The sequence below is a fragment of the Taudactylus pleione genome, unplaced genomic scaffold (assembly GCF_031769625.1).
Source record: "Taudactylus pleione unplaced genomic scaffold, aTauple2 ptg000282l, whole genome shotgun sequence".
Lineage (NCBI taxonomy): Eukaryota > Metazoa > Chordata > Amphibia > Anura > Myobatrachidae > Taudactylus > Taudactylus pleione.
In genome coordinates, this window is record NW_028284684.1 from 15581112 (window position 1) to 15600784 (window position 19673).

At 44.4% G+C, this 19673-nt stretch overlaps 1 protein-coding gene across 1 annotated transcript in view; it reads right to left on the minus strand.

Moving 5' to 3' along the window:
- RFLNA (refilin A) overlaps nucleotides 1-13704 on the minus strand; it is a 48472-nt gene extending 34768 nt beyond the window's left edge. The window contains exons 1-2 of the mRNA XM_088482143.1: nucleotides 13544-13704; nucleotides 10414-10769 (exon numbers count right to left, since the gene is read on the minus strand). Coding sequence (XP_088338269.1) covers nucleotides 10414-10632 — 219 coding nt within the window. The 5' untranslated portion in view covers nucleotides 10633-10769; nucleotides 13544-13704. The remainder of the gene's footprint in view (nucleotides 1-10413; nucleotides 10770-13543) is intronic.
- Nucleotides 13705-19673: the final 5969 nt, after the last annotated feature.

A 19673-nucleotide genomic window follows, 5' to 3' on the forward strand; every position in this document is an offset into this window, starting at 1 on the left:
TGACACATAGGTGACGGGTGCAGATCTGTTGTTGTAATAGGGGCATAAATCTGATGGGTTTTATATTTTGACGCATGTCCGTCTTCCTCAGTGTTACAATTATTTCTAGTTTTTTTCTTTTCTGTGGCTGAAAATAAATAAAAAATCAATACAATGTGTAGTCTTCTTCCATAAACTTTTGCTTCTAAATTGGGAAATAAAACATTGTTTCTTCAACTTCAGAGCACCAAAATAATGTCACGTGTGCAAACTGATGTACATCATGTACAATGGTAAATGGTCAGCAGAAGACAGCGTCTATTGGGTTGGGAACCATCTTTACAACCAGCTTTTTGTATGTTGGGACTGGTGCTCAGATCCATGTTCAGCTTTCAGTGAATTCTACAAATCATCTGCCAGCGATCAGGAGGCTTTTATTCCAATTGTGCACCATTTATTTTTTGACATAGTTATTACTTATTTTGTGCAGATTACATTTTGCAGATTTATTTTTTGCTTTCTGTTCATGATGACGATATCTGTATTGTTGTGTAGCATTTCTTCCACTGCCTCTACTGATGGTCAGTTTACCCTGATCAGGGAACCCTAACTAGCTGAGAGAGTGATCCCTAGCCCAGGTAGCATGACCCAGACTAGGGGCCTATGCAGTGCCACCATTATGTACAATCTTTTTAACATAGTTATTATTTATCACAACTATGTATTAAAAATGTATGCAGGGATATTTGCGAAATCCGCTGGCCCTGCGCAATATGTTCTGTGAGAAATCCTCCATAGGCATAAAGTACAGTAGCTACTGCCATCTCTGAGAAGCTCTGCTTTATGGAGCTCAGCACATAGCAGTCTGAGCCTATCTCCACTGAGAATAATGAGGACTGCGGTCTGCAGCTCTAATTAGTCTTTTGCAGGTGATTTCTGTAATATCTCCTGCAGTAGGCTGCAGATCAGTAGCCCTGATACTTAAAATTACGTAGCAACTACAGTTTCAGCATGGTGTAAGTAATCATACATATGTTCCTAGGTGAGTAAATTGTGTGAGGCATAAAGCTCAGTGTGACCTAGCTACTGTTATAAGGCTTTGGCAGAGACATACTAAACTAGCATGCACAGTAAAATGCATTTAAAATAAATTCACACTCTCATGATACTGTCTCAAAAACACAGGAGGTGCAAGTACAAATAAAAGTTAACTGCTGCACGGGGCTGTTCGTGGGTTGACAGGGGGACTGTAATTGAACAGCTCTAGGCACTATACCCGAGACAACAGACCGTGTGGCTCCACTAATTGACTCTAACCCATTGAATTGGCAATGAAAGTGCAATTTATCACAATATCAAATGAATGCAATGTGCAAACATTGCTGTTATTTAATTGGTCCTCATTGCATCAAACCTAAGTTGTTACTTAGCTTTCTACCTTCTGTCTCACATCTGCAATCTTGTATATACTTGTTCTGTTTTTATGTATTACTTGTATTTGTATAGTTTGTTATTCTGACTGACCAGAGCTGCAGAGTTTTGGCCCTGACAAATGAGCGATGATGGTAGGTGATAAATGCAGCAAGTGTACAATCATTCACAGTGGCTGAGGTCATCTGCTCTGATGTAACATAAGTAAACATATACCTGATTGGCTAAAAAGAGACTGCCAGACCATCACCTCTATATTATTTTATTCTAGGGGTGTGCACCGGACACTTTTCGTGTTTTGTGTTTTGGTTTTGGATCTGGATCTTTCTTCGTGTTTTGGATCTGGATTGGTTTTGCCAAAACCACCCTTCCGTGTTTTGGGTTCTGGGTTTTGTGTTTTGGATCTGGATTTTTTCTTAAAAAATAAAAAAAAAACGCTAAAATCACATAAATGGGCCTTTTTTTGTTCCTACGCTATTAATAACCCCAATAACATTAATTTCCACTCATTTCCACTCTATTCTGAACACCTCACACCTCACAATATTGTTTTTAGGCCAAAAGGTTGTACCGAGGAAGCTGGATGACTATGCTAAGCGACACAAGGGGGCGGCACAAACACGTGGCCCATCTAGGAGTGGCACTGCAGTGGCAGACAGGAAGCCAATCAGCGTTATGGTGCCCATTTGCATGTAGCACGAACCCGGGAGATCCGTGCTACATGCATCTGTGTGATTGGCACAGAGCAATGACAGGTCCGTGAGACCCGTCTGTGCTGCTGTGGTAAAAAAAAAAAAAAAAACCTGTGTAAAAAAAGAAAAAAATGGCGTGCACCCCCCCAAAAAAGAGCAACCAGCCCCGGGCATTAGTAACCCAGTGCTGGGTGTGCTTAAATACAGGGGACAAACGACGTAGGGGTCCCCTGTACTTAAGCACAACCAGCACCGGGCTAGTCAGAACCAGCGCTGGTTGCCAAAATACGGGGGACAAACGACGTAGGGGTCCCCTGTATTCTGCGCAACCAGCTCTGGGCTCTGATCCGGTCCTGGTTCTGGAAATATAGGGGACAAAAAATGAGTAGGGTTCCCCTGTATGTTCCAGAACCAGCACTGGACTTTTTCTAGCGGGGGGCTGATGCCACAGCCAGGGGAGCCCTTTCACCGGGCCCCCCAGCCGCAGCATCAACCCTGACCGCTAGTCAGCCCAGGCCGGGGATCCCTGGAGAGCTGGGGACCCCCCCAATAAAGGGGTCACCCTCTCCAGGGCACCCCAGGCCCAGGCTGATAGCCCGGGGCTATCCCCGCCACCCCTGGTGGCGGTGGGTGGCGGGTTGATTGTGTGGTGTGGTGTAAATAAAGAATATCAAACATTGTCTTTACAAGTAGAACTGCAAGTCCCAGCTAGCCTGCCCCGCATGCTGGTACTTGGAGAACCACAAGTACCAGCATGCAGGGCATTAAGGGCCCACTAGTACCTGTAGTTCACCTGTAAAAAAAATGTTTAAAAAAACACAGGACACACACACCGTGACAGTATAAGTTTATTAAACATACATACACACACACACATGTACACATACTCACCTATGTAACCTGTAGCATCGGTCCACTTGTCCGGTAAAGTATCCCTAGGGGACCTGTGAAAAAAAACATACTCACCATCTCCTATGCGAGGTTCTGTCCTCTTCGTTCCAAAGTAGGCATCCCCGGACTTGGCAAAAAAAAAAAACGAAAACGCGATCCACGAACTTAGTACCGTTCTATAGAACGGTACTTCCCGAATGAGAGCTTAGCGGCGGGGTATCACCATGGAAACCCCGCTGCTAAGCGTTCATTGGCTGAGAGAGGTCATCTCCCGTCTCTCAGCCAATGAACGGCTCCCTCCATTGTAGTCAATGGTGGGAACCGCAGGGTAAACTTTAATAACCTTGCGGCTCCCAGCATTGACTACAATGGAGGGAGCCGTTCATTGGCTGAGAGACGGGAGATGGCCTCTCTCAGCCAATGAACGCTTAGCAGCGGGGTTTCCATGGTGATACCCCGCCGCTAAGCTCTCATTCGAGAAGTACCGTTCTATAGAACGGTACTAAGTTCGTGGATCGCGTTTTCGTTTTTTTTTTTTTTGCCAAGTCCGGGGATGCCTACTTTGGAACGAAGAGGACAGAACCTCGCATAGGAGATGGTGAGTATGTTTTTTTTCACAGGTCCCCTATGGATACTTTACCGGACAAGTGGACCGATGCTACAGGGTTACATAGGTGAGTATGTGTACATGTGTGTGTGTGTGTGTGTGTGTGTATGTATGTTTAATAAACTTATACTGTCACGGTGTGTGTGTCCTGTGTTTTTTTTAAACATTTTTTTACAGGTGAACTACAGGTACTAGTGGGCCCTTAATGCCCTGCATGCTGGTACTTGTGGTTCTCCAAGTACCAGCATGCGGGGCAGGCTTGCTGGGACTTGCAGTTCTACTTGTAAAGACAATGTTTGATATTCTTTATTTACACCACACCACACAATCAACCCGCCACCCACCGCCACCAGGGGTGGCGGGGATAGCCCCGGGCTATCAGCCTGGGCCTGGGGTGCCCTGGAGAGGGTGACCCCTTTATTGGGGGGGTCCCCAGCTCTCCAGGGATCCCCGGCCTGGGCTGACTAGCGGTCAGGGCTGATGCTGCGGCTGGGGGGCCCGGTGAAAGGGCTCCCCTGGCTGTGGCATCAGCCCCCCGCTAGAAAAAGTCCAGTGCTGGTTCTGGAACATACAGGGGAACCCTACTCATTTTTTTCCCCTGTATTTCCAGAACCAGGACCGGATCAGAGCCCAGAGCTGGTTGCGCAGAATACGGGGGACCCCTACGTCGTTTGTCCCCCGTATTTTGGCAACCAGCTCTGGTTCTGACTAGCCCGGTGCTGGTTGTGTTTAAGTACAGGGGACCCCTATGTCGTTTGTCCCCTGTATTTAAGCACACCCAGCACTGGGTCACTAATGCCCGGGGCTGGTTGCTCTTTTTTTGGGGGGGGGGCACGCCATTTTTTTCTCTTTTTACACAGGTTTTTTTTTTTTTATTTACCACAGCAGCACAGACGGGTCTCACGGACCCGTTAGTGCTCTGTGTCAATGACACAGATGCAAGTAGCACGGATCTCCTGGTCCGTGCGTGCATCTGTGTCATTGAAATACACAGCAGCACAGACGGGTCTCACTGACCCATCTGTGCTCTGTGTCACTGTCAATCACACAGATGCATGTAGCACGGATCTCACGAGTCCGTGCTACATGCAAATGAGCACCATAATGCTGATTGGCTGAGAGCCGTGACAGACGGCTCTGTCAGCCAATCAGCACTTTGCCCATTAAAGGCAAAGGCATTTTTTTTTAAATGGCCGCTCGAGGCAAAACCTCGAGATCCGACAGCAGATCTCGAGGTTTTGCCTCGGGAGAGGGATCCGGGGCAGACAGGGAGATCCGAGCTTGGGCTCGGATCGCCCCGGATCCCCGAAGTTCGGGTGGGTTCGGTTCTCAGGGAACCGAACCCGCTCATCCCTATTTTATTCACATGTGAATCATTCTGTATCTTGTATTCAACCTTTGGGAAAAAGAAATAATGGTTTGAGTGTGATAAGACAGGTACAGTGTGCGACTGCTGGTGTATCTCCCTGCAAAATGCTAAGTTACACTGTCAGCACACAGAATATAGGCATACCGCGTATCATTGTAATCAGCAGAAGCTGCTTGTGCGTTCTATTCGCCTTGCGAATAAGACGCATTTGAATGCAAAAAGTTGTATGAAAAGACGATAGGCGCTACAGAGTCATGCCATGGCATGGCGCAAATAGAAGGACTGTTTACCGCGCAAGGAAGTCAGATGTATATGGACACATCTGTAAGTTGCTTTCGTGTTGATCCTGATACTAAGGGCCGTAGTCAATTACCCGCGATAATTTTGCTGCCGTTGGTGCAATCTAGTTTCCACCTACATCATGTGGTTTGGCGGCGAAAACTTATTGGGGCCGTCCCCGCTTATCCCGGTATTCAATTCCAAAGGATTCGAAAACGTGTCCCGGCGAAACGCAAACAGGCGAAAAGTGCTGTCAGATTTGGGGAAATCTGTGTGACACCCCCAAAAGAAGCACTAACATTGAGGATCACGGTAGATACCCCTGAATAGACCTGGTGACGCTATTTGGGGTACTTAACTGCTCTCATTGGGGCAGATGTATGAAGCTCTGGAAAGTGATAAAGTGGAGAGTGATAAACGGCCAGCCACTCAGCTCCCAACTGTCATGTTACAGGCTGTTTGAAAAATGACAGTTGGGAGCTGTTTGGTTGGTTGTTTATCACTCTCCACTTTATAACTTCCCAGAGCTTCATACATCTGCCCCATTAGCTGCTAACTAGCGTCTTTGCACAAGTGGTGAAGAATAGCATTTAGCAGGGTTTTTTTGTGAAAATAACTAGTCCTAGCAAATTTGGGGTACATGAAAATGGGTGCAAGCATGGTTAAAATTCGCAAAAGTGAGGTCTTAAAAAGTGTGAAAAACGCACCTTCAGCAAGCACCTGCAATCATAAAAACACCTCTCCCATACTTGTAGACCCCCCTAAAGTCTATTTCGCTAGTTTTTGCGTTTGTACCCCCACTTTGTACTTTTTTGCCCCCATTTTCAAAATGCTTTTTTTGGGTGTTACGTTTTTTTTTTGCGTTTTTTTGACGCAGTTATCTTTTGGGGGGCTGTCCAAAGGGTGCAGAGTGGTTTCACCACCTTTGCACCGCAAAGCCTTTGCAATTGAATAGTGCGAATAGTTTCCACCTGGCGAAAAGACACAATCAGCAATACTTTTTCGCCAATCACGGCTTTTCTCGTCTAATTGAATATGGCCCTATGTCTGTATTTTTGCACTCTGACATGTATTGTAAACAGGATACAAACTAGATCTTTCTAAAGTTGTCACTATTAACATCCTCCTGGTTCACCCAGATGCCAGAAACAGGACTAAGTTAAGGCCCCCATACAGCAGCAATTGATTGCAGCAATCGTGCAATTTGCAATCGATTATGTATGAAAATCTTTCCCTTTTTCAATAGATTGTGGCAAATCTGCAATCGACTGAAAAAGGGAAAGATTTTTATACACAATCCATTGCAAAGTGCACGATTGCTGCAATCAATTGATGATGTATGGGGGCCTTTACACAGACACTTCAATTCAAGCAATTGCTATATGCCTCTTATTAAATGGCCATCCCCTTTTCATCTAGTGCAGTGGTGGCTAACCTTGACACTCCAGATGTTGTGGAACTACATATCCCAGCATGCCTTGCCACAGTTTTAGCATGCCCTAATAGCAAAATGGTAGCAGTGCATGCTGGGATATGTAGTTCCACAACATCTGGAGTGTCAAGGTTAGCCACCAAGAATCTAGTGCATCAGGAACATCTGCAAAGAATTAGCACTAACCATATCCTCACTAGATGCTGCACAAGGTCCACTACTGGGAAACAGTAATTGTTTCAGATTTGTAGATGCAACAATTTAGTCAAAAGCATGGATTGGTATGATCAATTTAACTCTTACAAAGCCACAATCAACACTTTAAAGTAGAGGTGGACAATAAGCAACCCTCCAGCTGCTGTTGGACTACACATTCCAGCCCAAATAGCATGTCCAAATGGCAAAACTGTAGCAGGGCACGCTGGGATTTGTAGTTTTACAACAGCTGAGGCGCCGGTAATTGCCCACCCCTGCTTTAAAGCCATGTGCTTCAGCATTGAATATTTCCAGATGTTTAGCAAAGTCATTGAAACACGATGTGACAGCACATTGGCCCTGATTCAGAGCCGGACGCTCTGACAGAGCGCTCGCTCAGAATCAGGGCCGATTTTTTTTTTTTTTTTAGAACGGCCTCCTGGCCGCTCGCATAGCTGTGGGTGACCACCCACAGCTATAGCGAGCGGCCAGGAAGATGGTCGCGATGGTCAAGACCATCGCGACCATCGGGCTTGCGATGAGACCCTTGTAGTAGGGTCTCGTGGCCGCAAGCCCCAGAGAGATTTCGGCTCTAACAGAGCCGAAATCTCTCCCACTGACATCACTCGTGATGTCAGTGGGGCTGCCACCAAATGGAGGCGTTCACATAGGAACGCCTCTGTCTGGGAAGCAACCCCCCGGTCCGCCCACCAAAGGGGGCGTGCTGTCACTCAACAACATCGACAGCACGTCCCCTTTGGTACGAGACCCGGAGCGACGGATTGCCCGTCGCTATCCGGGTCTCGCGCATGCGCACGACAGAGCTGGCTCCGTCGTGCGCATGTGCTCTGGGCCACCATCGCCCCGGTTGCGAGCGCTCAGCGCTTGCGAACGGGTCTGAATCAGGCCCATAGTACACAAGAACCATGATTGGCACTCATGCTCAGATCTTATTTTTCTGCTGTGGAAACAAAAATGAATTCATCTCTGACTTTATGCCCAGGTTATCCTTGTATTTATATCAGGAATTTGGTTCTTTATTTTCTGCATTAATCTCTAGGGTCTATGAAGTGATCAAACGTAAACTTCCCAGGTAAACTGACTCATTAGTAGTTTTCAGTGTTCATTCACAATGTGTTTGTACACTGACATTGGCTTAGGGCCACATTTTAAAAACTATGGTTATGAGCAAATCAGTAAGAAGCAAAGTAAGAACACTTTTGCAATATTTCCGCAGAGCTAATGCAATTTTTTACCTCACGAAAATTAGCACATACTCATTTATAAGTACATTTGTGAATACAAGAGTATATTAAATACATATATAAAAAGGCAAGTGTAGTGCAAATCTGGTGCAATATGAAACTTAAATGTTTGTACTTGATGCCCATATTAAGAAAAAGGTAAAACTCTATTAAAACAGCAATAACAAAACATGTCATAATAATAATCATTTTAATGGAGATAAAGGCACCATTTCCTACCCTCCATACAAAGGCAGAACGGTCTTTACTAAAAGTGTACTGCCACAAAAAACAATCAGCAATTAGCTGTTATCAGTACAAATAAAATCAGAAGCAAGATCTGATGTGGTTTAAATATCCCTAATGCGTGCCATACATGGTGCGATGTGAGAGGGGATCCAACATATCGGGCGGTCCCCACACCCAGTGCGATCGGGTGGCCGACCGCCCGATATGCCGGTTCCCCTCTCACTCGCATAGCGATGCATGGGATCGCACATCGCATCCCCTGATCGACTGATCCTGCAGTAAGATCAGGGGGTGCGATGTACGACCCCATGGGAGTGCGCTCGGTCCGACATCAGGCCCATACACGGTGCGATATAGCAGCCAAATCGCACCAATCAGTCGGATCAGCTGCTTTATCACACAGTGTATGGCCTGCATATGAGTCTTAAGTAGTAATATAACACCAGGTTTACAAGAAAGACATTACAGTTTCAGAGGTAAGTCATTTGGTAAAAGTAAATAGCTCTATTTCTACAATTAAAAAATACAAATGTTTGACAAAAATATTTTGTGGTGCAGATGGCTGATAAATGCAATGTTCTGCATTCCCTTACCAGTATTGTGCAATAATGTATCCTGCCAGCATTGACAGACACTGTTGTATTTACCAAAGGAAGCAAAATAAAACCACCTCTTGCACCCATATCTGGAAACTTGGTCAAAGAAACCTCCCGCTATTTCTAAATAGTTCAACACACTATTAGTGTTATATAGTAAAATATATGCAAATATAGGTATTCTACATGTCTTGGAGGTGCTACTAGATGTTTTCGCAGGTGAGTTTTATCCTCCATTTGACATAATGTCAAATGATTAATAAGCCTAAATTTTTGTCTCAATAATGCAACAATATGTTAGAAGCTGGAAAGCAGCTTACAAATAATAGTACGCTCACCACTACAATGGGACAGATTACATTTTATCTAGTTTTAGGACCATATTCAATTTGCCGCGTTAACCCTGCTAAAGCTAACAGGCGCAACTTCTCTGCTACCCAGATTTTTCTCGTAGCCACTGACCAGGTGAAAACTTTGTGAAAAATCGCTATTTTAAGGTAAAAATATCTGGAATTTCTTCAGAACCCCTGGAACACCCCCCTAATAATTAGGCACTTGTTTTTAATGAACTTACTTTGACCAATACAAATAAGTTTAGGGGTGATATTCTGCAAAGTTCAGAATAATAGGTTAAAAGATGTGGGACAGGTATATGGGGGTTCTGTATGGATGGTACACGTGTTTTTAAGATTGCAGGTGGGAGTTACAGGTATTTTTCGTAACACATTTTTAAAGGTTGCAGCTTTACATGCATTTTTATGCACCCCAAATTAATCTAGAGCATTTATCTGCAGAAAAACACTTCAACTTTCCAATAGGCCATTTGAAATATTTTAAGAGCCCCAAATATATTTGTGATAGGTCACTAATAGACATTTATACTGTTAGCCAATATTTATTTGCACTTTTTTAATGTATAGACTGTATTTTTCCACACTGACCGCAGCTATTAACAGCCCGAATTACCGCACAAGTGCTTTTTCCAATTAAATTGGTCGCGAATCAAAAGCGTGCATAGACACGCAAAGTGAAAAAAAGCACAATTGGTGCTTTAAATCAAGCCACGGTAAACAAAATTATTTATCATGGTTAATTGAATATGCCACTTAGACATACGTGTAAATATTTCATTAAATAATTAGTGAAATAATTAATATTGATTCAGTGAAAGTTACTTGTTGCTTTGTGAAGTAATACCACCAAACTTAGATGGATTATTAAACCATTTATTTTTCATAAAAGCCTCAAGTGCATTTTTTTTTACTGTACATTAAACCCCACCCTGTCGTCATTAACATGCTATAATAGGGTGTAAACACAATAGAATACCTGCAAAAAGACCATGAACAAGTTAACACAAGACACTTGCCAAGAGTAAGGAAATCTTTGAGGAATGCAAGTGTGATCAAATAAACAACCTAGTTATGAAAGCAGGAATAAAATACATACCACTTTGCCTTCCTTGACTTCCTTCCTGTAGGCATATCCTTGGTATTGTGTTGGTGTGGTGCTGCCCTCAGCTCTACCCTCAGAAATGCCAGGAGAAATAGAGTAGAAAGGAGGACTTGGGCTCGGTGGGAGGCCAGAATCCGGACTGTCCAATAAACCTTCCCGATTTTTGTCCTTCAAACTGTCTTCCATTCCTTGTAAATTCAGATGACCTACCATGTCTGGCAGAGCCTCGGTCAACTCCCAGGAAAACCTGATCCGATGGATGTTTATTTCTTCCTCACTTCCGATTCACAGATCACAGACAAATCTGAGTCTCCTACTGGGCACACACAGGACCCCTTTTAGGCCAGGCACTAGGTTGAGGAAAAAAATGAATATTAATATGGGAGATATAATACCAAGACCACAATTGTTTATATACATTGCTCAGAGCTACAGGAGCCTACAATACTCTGTAAAACAATACCTTAGGATTTCACTCAGTAATACAGTTATCACACCACATATGTCACTGGGAATAGTGTTTCTCTAAAGGACTATAAACTTTATTGTTATCTGCTCTGCAAACAACTGATGCTATTCCCAACATGAAAATAAGCTTCTTCGCTGAACTGATATCTAGGGTAATGTCTAGGGAAATGTTAAAGTTTATTTAGGTTAATTTCTTAGAATCCTTCTAGTCAAAGTTGTGTGATATTGGCTGTCACAGTTATATAGGAGACACTTGGGAAGAGATTTTCTTTCTATATATATAAAAATAAGCAAAACGTGTCTTGCCATAAATGTTTATTCTGGCTGCAGGTATTCGTACAGCATTGAGATCAAGCAAGTGCCACAAACTCTACAAGGCAGATTCTGGGATAGAACATCATGAATCAAGATGTAATTTCTACTTCTATTACCCAATGCTGTAGCAAATAGTCTGCAATGCTATCTGTGTGTAATTATCTTCATTGAAATCCTATATCATGATGTACGTGTGTTTATAGTAAGTGAGCTTTGATAGAGACACCACTATTTCTTGTGGTCACCGTACAATGAGGTAAGTTGGAGAAGATGGCATTGGGCTACTAGATAGCAAATCAATCTGTCTTATTAGGTGGTTTCTTATCTCTGTTCAACACAACCTACTGTACCAAATAGTTTTTGCACTTGATTCCACATTGATTATACCCAACTACACTACATATTAAGCAGCCCAGACAACCGTTGGACAGAAGCATTGGGGACCCTGGAGAAAGATCTGTGGCTGTATTCCAGCTTCTGCTGCCCAAGGCACAATGGATAATTGTATACAATGCATTCTCAGCCAGCAAAAGCCAGAACCACATACTTGTAATTGCATAAATGTGAATAGGGCAAATATTACAGAAGGAAACATATCGGTACAGCTATTTCTCTCTAGCCTTCTAAACAGCACTGCACTAGGCAGGAAGCTCCCTGGGGTACATTTACTAAAGCTTCTAAAACAGAAAAGTGGTGGTGTTGCCCACAGCAACCTAATTCTGTCTATTTTGTAGAATGCAAAAGAGAAATGATAGTTACAATCTGCTAGGGCAACACGTTCACTTTTTCTAAATTTTAGTAAATCTACCCCCGAAAGTCTACCTGACAGATACAGCCCAATCTTATCTGTCTGGCTACAAGTTAGTATACACAGATAGCATGGATTATAGGGATGTATACTGTATGTACCTAAAACAGATGTGTTAGATAACAAAGCTGTAATAGACCTGTTATAATGTTGGGTACTGCTTTGGGGAGATGGAAGTTCTGGTAATGAGAGGAGAATTTAGAGATACCTCTGGTCTGGTATCTGATTGTTCAATTTAAGCTTCAAGCCATGTGTCACTTATATTTTGTATATTGAAATTGCATATTTACTGTAAAAGATGAAACGTATGTAAATATGTACACACACGTATTACTTTTAAGTTGCAAAACCTATATACACTTAGTATCTTCTATGTATCTGCTGCATTGCCTACATACTTCTCATATCACCTTTGTAGCCCTGTTAGTATGACCTACAGTACACCTCTTCCCTGACTGACGGCACTGCAAGATTGCTGGCAGAAGTTATGTGTATTATTCAATCCTGAGCCTGTGCCATGGACGGGACCCTTGTTATGGCACAGGCTTTGTACATGGGAGAGACTAAATAACATAGAGGTATGCTGCTGTCACATTAATGCTGTGGTCATTTCCTATGCACTGATCATAACGTCTGTCACAATGTACTTTGGGTTTTCTACAGAAACTGTTAATCAGCAATGCTCACCTCTGACTGGGTCCTGTTGCTGATACCGGTATACAGTTGCTCATACATACATACATACATACACATACTATGCCATTAACAGGTTAACTTGGTATAATATCTCGGCGTTCAGTAACCTGAGCTTGTGCAATGTTAGGGAGGCACTGTACTGTAAACATAGGTACACCAAATGGGAATTCCAGCCCGGGATCAATGCCCCCATTCTACTCTTTAACACAAACTGCTTTCACTTCACTTGAAATCATGTATGAAACAGAATATCACTGTACCCATTGTTTAACCCATGCTGCTCGAGATGACTGGCATGTGGTAGGAGGCTACAGAAAGGTGAGTGCTGTACACTGCCAGGGTAAGGCTGGCACTCATTTATCAAAAGCTAACACTTTCTCTAAGGTGATCAAAGCTGACCCTACTGGCATGCAGTGATCAGATCATGTAGGTGCCGGGAATAATTAATAACCATATAACAAAGCAATAATAAGTCACGACAAATTAATACTGTCACTGCTGCAACAAAAATCAACTTTACCGAGTAGGGGAAAGAAGTATAGAATAATATCCAGCCGGTCTGACATCCTCTATCACACCTGATACAGCACATACCATTCATGCTGACCTGAAGGGTCAGTAAGACCTACATACACACACACAGCCTTGTTTCTAGTTCTAGCATCCTGCATGCTGCCCGCCACCGGGAGGAGAGAGTGACAGGGAGGCGCTGACAGAGAGCAGCAAGCAGGACTTGGTACAGTGACAGACTGCACAGGCTTAGCAGAAAGTTGTACATGCAGCCCCACAGAGTGGGATGGACAGAGGTCAGCAGCACACAGGCTACAGTACACTTACATGGTCCCGGCTTCTTGCTGCATTCGTAGTGCGGGTCCTTCAAGGGGACACTGCAGACTTGCTTAGCTCTGAGCTGGAAACGGCAGTGCTCCCTTGAGCTGCTGATCCACTGAGATCTGGAGGGAATCCAGCCCATCCAGCACACAGAGCTGCCTATTATTTTTTTCTCATTCAAAGCAGCAGAGGGAGGGACAGAGGTGGAGGGGGGAGCACACAGCTGATCTGCAAATGTCAGGCTCTAGTTCTAGTACTACTGCAGACTGTCAACAGCTGAAGCAGGCGGCGGGCAGGCGAGAAGAGGCCACATTATTGGGTCTCTGGCTTCACCTATATTCCATATATTCAGAAACACAGACAGTGTGACAGGCCATCATGAATGAGGTCGATGTGCTAAGCTCTGAAAAGTGATACTGTGGAGAGTGATAAACGGCCAGCCAACTCAGCTCCTAACTGTCATGTTACAGGCTGTGTTTGAAAAATGTCAGTTGGGAGCTGATTGGCTGGTGGTTTATCACTCTCCACTGTATCACTTTTCAGAGCTTAGTACATCTGGCCCAGAGAGAAACTGGTGAGAGAGAGAAACTACCAACGATCAGCTCCTAACTGTAATTTTTCAAACACTGCCTGTACACTGTCACTTAGGGGTCTATTCAGCAATGAATCTTTACTTAAACAGTATGGAAACTATTTCCACTATTCAGTTAATGAGTTAATGGAGAAGATAAATTATCTTCTCCATTAATTACCATATCGCAGAGTATCGCACTGGCCATTGATCTCTACAGTGCTTTAACACTTTTTGCTATTCAGCCAGGCAAAAAGCATTAAATTACTCAAACAATCTATACTTTATATAACGCTGTCTCAAAATGGCGTTATATGAAGAAAATTCTTTATTATCCCGAAAACTGCAGGAACAGAGGATAATTTTCCCATAAGTCACTGTAGGATCTTGAAACTCAGCCCCAATCCCTGTCACTACAGTGACCGCTGAGGGTAAGTCCAACTCCAGCCTGTCACATCTGTCTAAATTGATTGAAATGTTTACACAGGCTTTATATTAGTTTGTATATATTTATATGCTTTTATATTTAACATGTATATATAGGATGTGCAGGCTCGGTTCTACTCGGTTCCGTTTTTTTTTTACCGAATCTTATTGGCTATCCAAAACTCGTGACAGCTGATACCCAATAAGATTCGGTAAAAAAAAACGAACGGAACCGAGTAGAACCGAGCCTGCACATCCCATTAATTAAAAAATTTAAACATCTGAAATATAAAAGCACATAAATCTAAATATATACAGACTAATATAAAGCCTGTGTACACATTTCAATCAATTTAGACAGTTTTGACAGGCTGGAGTTGGACCCCCGGCAGTCACAGCAAAGCAGGGACGGAGACTATTCACAAGCGCATCACTGAGCATGCGCAGAAGAAGAATCAGAAGGTTTTGTTTTTGAAATCCCAAAAACAATGCCTTCTGCAACATCGCTGGGACAGCGCGTTAACGCAACCGCTATCCCTGCATAAAACAAAATGCTGAATAGGGGCCATAAAATGTAATAATGGATAAAATATTGTGATGATGTTGCCTGATAATATTCGGGTTAACATCGTCACTCTTGCTAAAGAGACCTTAGGAGCTGATTGGTTAGTAATTTATCTCTTCCACTGTGCGTAAAGAGAGGGGCCCTCCAACTGACCTTGTGTAAAACCTGCTTGGGTGTTTTGCTATAGAATATAAATTGTAGAGATAAACTGGCACACACAGGAGTTATTAAATGCAAAAATGGCGTTTTGTATTTAATAAGTGTTGTGAGCGCAAGTCTATTTTTACATCTATCTAGATATCAGCATTCCCAAGATGTTTTTTTTATCATTGTTTTGTGCTTTTTTTTTTAAATATAACATATCAGCATGGGGCAAATGCAGAATTTCTATAGAGGGGTTTACAAATGCTTGATTTTAAAGCGAATGTGGCTAGTCCATGAAAATGACATAATTTGTTTTAGTCTACCTTATACAGATAGTGCAGTGTATGTGATGCTCAGACATACAGGACCAGCGATCTCAATAAGCCATTAGATGCGGCGGTAGGGCTATCCCGTCTGAGCTGAATGTGTGTTATTTCGGATGTGGGCACCATTCCACAATCCAAGTTCCCTGCTTTGCGGAGCACTGGAGAAAGTTCAGGAGTCTGGGTGAGCGATAGAAGAACCTAGCACCCGCCCTGGACATATATGTACACACTGGTCTACTTATACACTGAATAGTGTATAAAATTAATAATTACCACTAAAGATGGCTAATAGCAGTGTTTCCCAATCTCAGCTCTCAGGGACTCATAGTATGCATGTTTTCCAGATCTCCTAGTTGATAACCTGATTCAGTGGCATAACTTCATCCCAGGTGCCCGGAGGCAAGATAAATGTTAGTGCCCCCCCAAACTAAAATGTACCACCCCCCAGCACCTATGCCAGCCCCAGCTGCCGCCGCCCCCCTTATGCAGTTCCTTTTATGTAATGCCCCCGGTAGTGGTCCCCCTATGCAGTGCCCACCTATGTAGTGCCCCCTGTAATGGTCCCCCTATGCAGTACCTCCAGTAGTGAGCCCCCGGTAGTTGCCCCCAGTAGTGAGCGCCCTGTAGTTGCCCCCAGTAGTGAGCCCCCTGTAGTTGCCCCCAGTAGTGAGCCCCCTGTAGTTGCCCCCAGTAGTGAGCCCCCAGTAGTTGTCCCCAGTAGTGAGCCCCCTGTAGTGAGCCCCCTGTAGTTGCCCCCAGTAGTGAGCCCCCTGTAGTTGCCCCCAGTAGTGAGCCCCCAGTAGTTGCCCCCAGTAGTGAGCCCCCTGTAGTTGCCCCCAGTAGTGAGGCCCCTGTAGTTTCCCCCAGTAGGGAGCCCCCTGTAGTTGCCCCTGTAGTGAGCCGCCTGTAGTTGCCCACTGTAGTTGCCCCCAGTAGTGAGCCCCCTGTAGTTGCCCCCAGTAGTGAGCCCCCTATAATTGCCCCCAGTAGTGAAGGCCCCCCCACCCGCACGCGCGCACACACAAAAAAAAACACTTACCTTTATCCCCGCTCCAGTGCTGCTGCCGGCCATCCCCGGCGTGCGCTCCTCGGCACTATGGGAGTGACGTCATTACGTCACTCCCATAGTGCACTGTGGGACCCGGAAGACGGAGCTCACTCCTGAGCTCTGTCCCTGGCATCCGCTCCTCGGCACTATGGGAGTGACGTTATGACGTCGCTCCCATAGTACACTACATGACCCGGAAGACGGAGGGAGCTCCGTCCTCCGGCTGCCACCGGGGGTTTGAATAGGAGCCGGGCGCCCGCTGGTAACACACTCAGCGGGCGCCCGGCAAATGGAGGGTACAGGGGGTGCGACCGCAACCCTGCACCCTTTGTAGTTACGCCAATGGAGGTGGAGCGTCGATCAGCGGCGCTCCTTCTCCATGCAGCTCCCGGGGACAATGGAGCCAGGTGTTCTCCCCTCAGGGCTGGCGCCTGGCAGCAAATGACTCCATTGTCTCCGGGAGTTCCGCCACTGACCTGATTAATTCATACTGTAACTCGTTGATACATTTTTAAAAGATCCACAGATAAAGCTAATTATTTCAACTGTGATATAGAGGCATACTTGTCTACATATGATTTCTCCTCTCTGGGGCAGGATGCACTATCCTCTATTCTGCTGTCAGACCACCAAAAATGCAGTTTTCGGGGGTCTGACTTCATTTCTCATATGTACCAAGCTTTGGAAAGCAAAGATTTCCGCAGCTTGGAGCTGATGGGCAATACCATCTTCAGATGACATTATGAGCCTATGGGCTTCTTATCACATTCTGACCTGAGAGGGATCCAATCAGATCCCTCCCAGTGTCCCCCAGAGTGCACGCATCATTGTGAGCATGTGCAGAAGAATGTCAGAGGGACTTCTGAGTCATAAACCCGAAAGTCCCTCTATCGCACAGGGCAGCTCTTATTGGGAGAGCTCCATTTTCTTCATGCATGCATTAACGCCTGGCATGTATGCAATGAGTGCTGGGATGCATTGCATGCAAAATGCGATGCTTGTTGCATCCCGCCCTGGAAAAGAAATGCAATTGACTGCTGATGGAGACAGGGCGGAGTGCTTCTCATCATTAGGCCCTGGATCATAGAATAATGTCATATTAACCCTGCCCCCTCAGTTATAGACCCACAAATCATAGCAACTTGGCATTTGACTTTACATTGCTGCGGCTGGTCCACAATCCCTCTGGACCGTGCCAAACTGCCCACCTATAATCCAGGCAGATTTGCTTATGTGTAATAGGTGCTTGCCTTGTGTTAAACCGTTTAAACAGATGCTATCATTAAAGAAAAACAGCAAAAAACAGCAATAGTGAGGTCCACATCTGTATCTGGATCTGTAATATATCTGGTAGCAGTAAAATAAACAGCAGATTTCTGAATTGTCCATAAGACCTCTGAGATCAGCGGTGCCATTCCCTAAATTTAAATATAGCACTTTACCTGTGTCCTGTGTAACTGTCTTTATCAGAGTTTCCCAAACTCAGCCATTACAGACCAGGTTTTAAGGATATCCATGCTTGAGTCTAGAATGAGATGGTTAAATCAAATTGACTGAGGTACTAATTAAGTTACCTGTGCTCAAGCATGAACATCCATAAGACCTGGGTAGTAATGTCGGGTTTGAGAACCCCTGGAGTCTATGTGCTTATGGTACATGCTTCTCTCTCATTAATTAAGCACAATTCAGTCTTTCTGGATGTGCTTATATTTACTGTATTTATTACTTATTATATACTGTGTATATATATATATATATATATATATTTTATATATATATATTCCATTGACAAAAAAACATTACAGTTTCACATGTCCCATTAAGGCTTCTTAGACTTGATCTGAAATTTCTCAACACCTATTGAATTTCTGCCACTCAAACTTCGAAAAGCAATGAAATTACGATCATTAAAGCTGACGCCTTAATGGACATGTTTCTTGCGTAATACAGATATGGCATGCCTTGACAATGACACCATGTGGTTAACTGCAGATTCAGCACTCTCACAGAGGGCCTGATTCAGAGCCGGACGCTATTTGCGGACGCTCGTTCAGAAAAAGGGCCTGGCTATTTAAATTAAGCGCTCGCTCTTTGCGGTCTGTTGACGCCTCTATGTCTGAACGAGCGAACAAAACATGCGCTCACTTTTTAGGAAAAAATGCCCCCTGGCCGCTCGCATCCTACGTCATCTCCGCTATTTATTTGATTAATCGAGTACATCGAAAGGCGTATGAACTGCTCGCAGTGTTTGTGGTTGGATTTTCCTTCCGCAATCATGCGAGCAGTTCAGGCTAAAAGACAACCAAGTGACGTGGTCAATGACGCTGCTTTGTTAATTATGCACACCCTTAAAACGCCTGCTTTGACCGTTTGGCACGCCTGCGTTCGGATCTCCACTCCCCGTTTTCAAGCACCTTCCCCTGTTACCACCCACAAACGCCTCATTCTGTCAATCAAATTAGTAGGCATTCGCTATTTTGCGAGCACACGATTTTCGGCCGCACTGACAGGTTCGCGCATGCGTACTAAAAACCATATGCATGCGCAGATGTGCGAACATCGCTCGGAACGAATGAGCGGCCGCTTACGAGCGGCTCTGAATCAGGCCCAGAGTGAGATTGCTGTCACTCACAAAATGGTGGAGCTGCTAATTCACAGAATTGTGTGCTCATTGGAATACACACATGCAGTCTATGTGCCTGCTTTCTCCCCCGGGTCTCGGCCGCCGCTAACACCTGCTACCTCCCCCTGGGTTCCGGCAACACAGCAAACTCCGGCTTCCTGCACCTTGGTCCCGACCCCCGCTACCGCCTGCAGAGGACAGCCATCTTGGTGCACCCAAGTGAACCCACAGTGAGTACACCTGATGAAGGCTCCTACTGAGACTACGCAAGGAATTGAAACTTCTTTAATATTCTTTAATATTCTTTAATAAATCTTTATATTGGTGGATTCGTGAGGTAATAGTTTAAAAACTGTAACTTTCTCAATTACCTGAACCCCAAAAGGCCCTACCCTGGAACAATAACTACCTAATAAAACAAACCCCAAGTCTA